Source organism: Engraulis encrasicolus, unplaced genomic scaffold (assembly GCF_034702125.1).
Source record: "Engraulis encrasicolus isolate BLACKSEA-1 unplaced genomic scaffold, IST_EnEncr_1.0 scaffold_161_np1212, whole genome shotgun sequence".
NCBI lineage: Eukaryota > Metazoa > Chordata > Actinopteri > Clupeiformes > Engraulidae > Engraulis > Engraulis encrasicolus.
The window spans coordinates 91,234-98,430 of NW_026945142.1; the positions used below are offsets into that span (position 1 = coordinate 91,234).

The window sequence follows — 7,197 nt, forward strand, 5'->3', positions numbered from 1 at the left end:
ACCCAGTTAAGTGCAAAACATTCTCTGCGCTTCAGACCATCATCAGTGCAACTTCACTGGGTAGCACTTTCTTTACCGGTATATTCCTTATGCATTATATTTCTTTGTGCATAGGCATCAGTGGTGTGCGAGTTTCTCCTTGCTACTTCATTGGACTACTTTCAAATTGAACAAGCTACAGTAGCTCAAGATTGATCCTTACTAAACAGGGCAAGTCTTATGAGCAGAATGCTGAGCTCACTAACACTTATACTATTTCTGTGTTGTTTATGGTAAATTAATACCATATAATGAATTAATATCACACTTTTTCTATGGCAGGTCTTGAAGATGCAAAGAGCCTGAGAATTGTGCTGCTGGGGAAGACAGGCCAGGGGAAGAGTTCCACTGGAAACACTATTCTGGGGAAAAACGTGTTTGAGGATGAATTTTCATTTAGATCAGTGACAACTGTTTGCCAGAAGGAGACTGGCATTGTGAATGGAAGGCGAATAACTGTCATTGACACCCCAGGAGTGCTTGATACAGAAACTGGCAAAGAGGAGACTCAGAAAGAGATTGTGAAGTGCATTGGCATGGCAGCTCCTGGGCCCCATGTGTTCCTCCTGGTGATTAAATTAGGACGGTTTACAAAAGAAGAGAGCAAGGCTGTGGAAATGATCCAGACAATGTTTGGTGATCGATCTAAAATATACACAATTGTGTTGTTTACTCATGGAGATATTCTCAAGGGAAAACCATTTGATCCTCACAATGCAGGACGTGAAGTGAATAATCTTCTCCGTGCATGCGGAACGAGATACCATGTCATTGAGAACAACAAAAACAATGATAAGAGTCAGGTCAATGATCTTCTGATTAAAATAGACAACTTGGTGGAAGTGAATGGCGGTACGTGTTACACCAATGAGATATTTGAGAAAGTAGAAGAGGCTCTCAAACAGGAGCAGGAGAGAATACTTCTGCAGAAGAAGGAGGAGATTGAGAGGGAAAAACAGGAACTACTGGCCAAGCATGAGAATGAAATTGAGAAACTGAAGAATGATATGGAGGAGGAGAAAAGAAGACAGGATGTTGAGGCAAAAAGGAGAGAGGAAGAATTTAGGAGCAAGGAGAGCAGCATGAGAGAGAGCATGAAAGAAGCCATGAAGAAAATGGGGGAAGAAGACAGACGTAAGGCCGAAGAAGAGCTAAGGGTACAGAAAGAGAAATTTGAGGAACAAATGGAAAAAGAAGCTAAAGCTAGAGAAGAAGATGAGCAAAAACAAATGCAATATCTTGTAAAAACACATGAGACAGAAAAAGATCTTCTGAAGAGGGAGACTGAACTGGCAGCCAGGAGGCAGGCGGAGGAAGAGTTTAACACAGAAATGTACCGAAAAGTCATAGAGGCAAAAGAACAAGGCTACACCAAGGGGAGGGAGGCTGGTAGGAAGGAAGGAATGAAAGAAGGGGAAGAGAAAGGTTTTGGCAAGGGGTATGAGGAAGGAAAGAAAAGAGCTGCGGCAGAGCGAACTGTGTTGGGTAAAAATGTGGATGCCATCATTAATTATTTCTTCTAAGAGTAGAAGAATGAATGTATTTCTGACATTCGATTACAGAACACCAACTACAGAATAGTTGAGTTGTGCATAGTCACTGGCTTTCCAGTCTTAATTCATAATTACCCTGATCTTCTACGAGGAATATTCTCACCAGTTGTTTGTTTATTTGTGGCTCTATCTGTTAGCTACATGGGAAATAACTGAACCATTGATACTTGGGGAAAATCAGTTCAAGGTTGAAATCTTGAATAGGTTAGGATGGCTTTTTATTATTTACCTTCAATACCAAATTTGTGCCTGTATTGAAATATGAATATATATCATATAATTGGCTGATGGGGATTGTTGAGTCCGACAGCTTTTTGTAATGATGAAATGGTGTTCACATTAGGTATTATTATTATTATTTAAATATGTACTTCGCATTAACTTACTTTGCAAGTCATACAAATCGATGTTTGAACCTTATGATGCACAAATAGTCTCAAAAATGTTTTTTTTTTTAAATCCATGTTTTTCTCAAAATATGTTGTATTTTACATGAGACCTTTTGGATGTGTTTGTGACCTTTATACTTTTTGAGTACTTTTTGTATCAATACCCAACTTTTCCATACTAAAATGACACCGAGCATTTGGAACTTCAATGGGGCCGTTTGGAGTTACAAGCATTAAAGACAACATGGCCTTCCATTTTTCAAGGTGGCCGACATTCTGATATTTTCTTTTATTTGTTGTTGACTAAAGAATTTTGGGTTTAAGGCTAAAAAGATGGATATAAGACAGTTCATAGTGTCTGCTTTTATTTCCTGATAAAATAATGTGAGTCTGTGAAACAACTCAGGACTTCCCACCCTTTCTTTGAACCCACTCTTTTTTTCAGGTGAGCAAAAGTATTGGAACAGGGGACTAGTACATTTTTCTTGTTAACTAGTTGTTGAATTTAAGGTTGATTTTTCAAATAAACAAATAATGCAATAATGCAAATAAACTTGCAAATAAGGACATTGTGTGGGAGCTTTTTTGTTTTCTAGTTGGCCACCCATGGGGTTCTCCTCCAGAGAAAGAAAAGCGATAAAGCATACCCAAAAAGTAGGAAAATAATTTGAATGCAGAAGAGATAGGAACGGTGAAATAAAATCATTAACTATTTTATAAATCTTGAACACTCTCATAAATTCATTACAACTAATCCTAAGCAAATGTGGGGCAGCCATGGCATAATGGTTAAAGGACAACTTCACTATTTTCGACATTAAGCCCCTTTTCTGGGTTCGCAAAAATGTTTTAGAATCCCCCTCACCATTTTTTTCATGTTACTGTGTTTGTTATTTGGCTAATTTGGATTTTGTCTCAACAGGCTTTAGAATGGCTGTCAACGGGCATGTCCAAATACGTTCCTAAAAACACCCTAAACATTTGTTTTCAAGACTGTGCAACTCACCAAGTGTTCAGGGGTATTCACAATTTTTGTAGTGAAACATGGCTTCGGTCGTGTTTTATGTAGCATTTTGTTAATAAATGTTTTTCTTTAATTCCCAAAATGCCAAATAAAAAATTGACCTAAGTCATATTTTGTCTTCGAACTTGTTCGGGAATGCCAGATCACCCCTAACCACTTAGAGAGATGCATACTTTCCAAAACAAATGTTTAAGGTGTTTTTAAAGAACATAGGCTATTTGGACATGCCCATAGATGGCCATTGTAAAGCCAATTGAAACCAAATAACAGCGACAGCAGCAAGCATTAGCATGCAGTTGTCCTTTGAGGAGATGGGTTTTAGAATAAAGGGCTGCAGGTTTCAATCCCACCCTTCCACTCCCTACCTCCATGACTGACATGCCCTTAAGCAAGGCACTTAACCCCACACTGCTCTAGGGACCCACCAGAGGTGTCATTAAGTGGGGTAAAGTGTGCCTGAATCAGAGCCCACACAGTCCTATTCATGAAAATGTATGGCTGGGGGTCCATTGGAGTTCACATAGGGCCCAAAATTTGCTGCACCCCTGCCCAATACCCTGTACTTAAAGGTGCACTGTGTGTAATATTTTAGTAGTTTGTTTCCAGAATCCATGCTTCCTATTCACAAATGTCACCTTTTCATGAATACTTACCACCACCTTCAAATTCTACAAACCCCAACAGTGAATACAATTAAAATGCTATCATTTTCAAAACATTCAATCATTTTATTTAATGGAGAATAGTGTAAAGACAACATATCAAATGTTAAAATCGAGAAAAAATATTGTTTTGGGGGACATGTACTCATGTCTAATTTGTTAACTGCAACACGTCTCAAATAAGTTGGGACGGGGATCAGTGAAATGTAATAAACAGTCAAATAAGCTAAAATAACACAAGAAAGAACATTTCAAAATGAATTGTACTGAGGGACAATATGAGTGTCCAGGTATAAGACCATCACAGAGAGGCTGAGTCACTCAGAATTGAAGATGCAGAGGAATTACCAGTTATTAGGCCTGCATTACGGTTTTGAATACCCTTTCATTTACCATGATTGTGTGTGAGACATTTTTGTCATTAAAATCATTGTATAGGTTCATGACATCATGAAATATATATTGGATGTATAGTCTTACTCTAACACTCCAACAACTAAAGCTATTGAAAACTTGACCATGAGCGCTTCATGTGTGCAAATGATAGAGGGGTTTAACATTCTCCTATTCATCGAGCTCACTTGAAATAGACACAGAAGAATTGGGAAACTCTCCTTTGCTTACAGAAGTAAAAAAAAAATGTCATTAGTTTTGAAAATGATGTAGTCTTGCACATGTGCTACAGTGAAAATGGACCATCCAATTTGTGTTAGTGCTCACTACAAAAGTCAGCCTCCAAGGTGCATGGGGGTGTAGTGCATTGGTTAAGTTCTTCACACTCATCTGTAGAGTTAGAGATGGTGCTGAATGATATATGTGGTTTTTAAACAGCATAAGAAGACACTCAGTCATTCTATTTTGAAGGGAGGTCTTCGATTATTGTCACTTAGTAAGGACAAATTGCATTCTCTTCTAGTGTATGTTTTAACAGTTTAGCTCCATCATAAGGACCCGCAGGAGATAAAATGGCCAGCCTTTGGTCAAGACCTGTCACAGTGTAAGCACCACAGAGAGGAAAACATTGCAAAACATGATGAGGTATACACTCATTTAAGCTGTTGAATGTCCAAGATAGGAATGAATACTGTTTTTACATAAAATCATCTCATCAGTTAATGCAATTAACTGTTAGTGTTGTCCTTCGTTTTGCTTTTAGTCTACCTCAACATTTGCTGCCTTTTATTGTCCCCGTCCCAACTAGGCCAGACGTCCGTCATTAGGACGGACTGTCCATCTTTTCTGTCCCTTGTCCGGTGTAAGGCACAGCTAAAGCCGGACAAAAATGCATTCGAATACATGAAATTTTATCTAAGAAAGGCACATTTTGGCTAAAGTATGTCCTCCTTTTTCCTGTCATGGAGATGGTCACTAGTCCTAACTCTTTTGAGATGTGTGGTTTTTTTCATATTCATGAATATCCCCCCAAAACAATAATTTTGGTCAGTTTTTATGGCTGATATGTTTTCTTTATACCATTCTCCATCCAATGTACGCATCAGATGTTTTGAATATGACAGTTGTTATTATTCACAATTTACCTACTGTCCCAACTTCAATGGAGTTGGGGTTTGTAAGTATTCATTATGATTGGTAAAATTGCACTTTTCATACATGAATCGGGGGATCTTCTCCATTGTCTGCCATTTTGAATTGTCAGAAGTAGACATTTTTAACTTGCTGTTATTTGGTCCTTCCATTAAATATTAGTTCAATATTTAGTAAATATTCATGAAAAGATCAAATTTTGCAGTAGATAGTACCGATTCAATGAACAGCATAGTTGCAATACTCTGACCACCATCCTACACATTGCATCTAGATAGCTGTACAGTAAGTTGCTTTGGATAAAAGCCTCATCTAAGTGTAATGTAATTAGCTTGAATCTGTGACAGAACACTACATTAAGTTTCCCTTCCAGTCTGGCCTACCTACCTCTTCTCATTTGTTCCTGGAAAAGGAACTGAAAAGCCTACAGCCAGATGGATTGTGAGGAGGGAGAACCCTTTCAGATGATCTTGCCCCAAGCCTGGTCAAGCTGTTAGAAGAATGGTTGTGTGTGTGTGTGTGTGTGTGTGTGTGTGTGTGTGTGTGTGTGTGTGTGTGTGTGTGTGTGTGTGGGCGATTCTAGACAGGTTTAATGAGCCCATGACCACGACATGATATACATTTTTGTATATTGGGCCTATATATCCATAACATTAAAAATGATCTATTTGCCAATTTATGTGCCCCCCTGAATAAATAATGGCCCCACCGTGCCCCCCTGGTAATTTTGGCCTAGAACTGCCTGTGTGTGTGTGTGTGTGTGTGTGTGTGTGTGTGTGTGTCTGTCTGTCTGTCTGTCTGTCTATCATGTGTCTCTGTGTGTGGTTGCCTTTGCATTGGAATTTGCCATTTTAAAGGACCAGTCCTGCCAATTTCAATATGCTGTTGTATTGCTCACGCCACGCTACCCTTGACTTGTCAGCCCAGTGATGCTGCTTTTTAAATTCTTAACATAGGCCTACTCCAAATATTTTTCCAAAAGGTATCACTGTTTGCTAGTGGTCTGTTGATGTTGCATAACCTTTTGGATGTTATGGGAATAAATCAAGATGTTTTTTTTGTTTTTGTTTTTTGTTTTAAATGTAAACAAACACCTGCCTCCATAACAATGGCCAGGATCTCGGAAAAGGCTGAAGGNGAAAAAAAAAAATCTCAATTTAAACTGCATGTTGAAATTGTCTGAACTTATCCTTTAATGCCCCCTGCAGTGGGTACTGTGAAAGGCACTTAAAATAAAAATCATTATTATTAGTATTAGTTAGGGATGCACGATGTATCGGCCTTAACATCGGTATCGGCCGATAGGCTGTTTGACATTTTTTCAACACAGTCCAATGGGTAAAACTGGGCCTATGTTTTTTTATATATAGGTTACGGTTCTTAATCTTATTGGCTCTGATATGTTACACAAGATTGGATTTGACCATGACTTTCATTGTTTGTCTTCTAGTTTGTCTCTTGTCTCTTGTCTTTTTTCAGTCTAATTTTATCACAGGGAGTTAAACTGTGGAAATAAAAGGCAACTTTGGAAATAAAAGAGGAAATTCAAAATTCAGTTTGCATCGTTGTCAGTCTGTATTAAATATTATCTTTAAAAAAGATATAAGTTATATAAAACATCGGTACCTATCGGTTAATATCGGTTATCGGCCTAAACAGCATTATCAATAGCCTGGATATCGGTAGGCCTATCGGCCAACATTTTTCACATTGTGCATCCCTAGTAGTAGTAGCCTATTTCATTATTATTATTATTATTATTATTATTGTTATTATTAATAATAATAAATATAATAGGCCTAATAGTAGTAGTAGCAAAGATTCTTTAATTCTAATCATAGACCGTCTCTGGTAGTGATAGGATATAAAGGTAGGAGCAGGTTCGCACACTAAACAAGACACAAAGGTCAAGCACAAGGAGTTTTTTTTATTAGAGCAGGGTAGAGCAGACGTTTCAGGCTGTTGCCATCATCAGTGCTCTCACC

The 7,197-nt window shown here is 38.1% G+C and overlaps 1 protein-coding gene across 1 annotated transcript; it reads left to right on the plus strand.

The window, feature by feature from the left end:
- Positions 1-314: 314 nt before the first annotated feature.
- LOC134442437 (GTPase IMAP family member 4-like) lies at positions 315-1,562 on the plus strand. Its single transcript, XM_063192607.1, has one exon. The coding sequence runs from the start codon at positions 315-317 to the stop codon at positions 1,560-1,562; it is 1,248 nt and encodes a 415-aa protein (XP_063048677.1).
- The last annotated feature ends 5,635 nt before the right edge of the window (positions 1,563-7,197 follow it).

Coding starts and splice junctions, on each gene's coding strand:
- LOC134442437 (XM_063192607.1), top strand. CDS start 315: ATGGCAGGTCTTGAAGATGCAAAGAGCCTGAGAATTGTGCTGCTGGGG.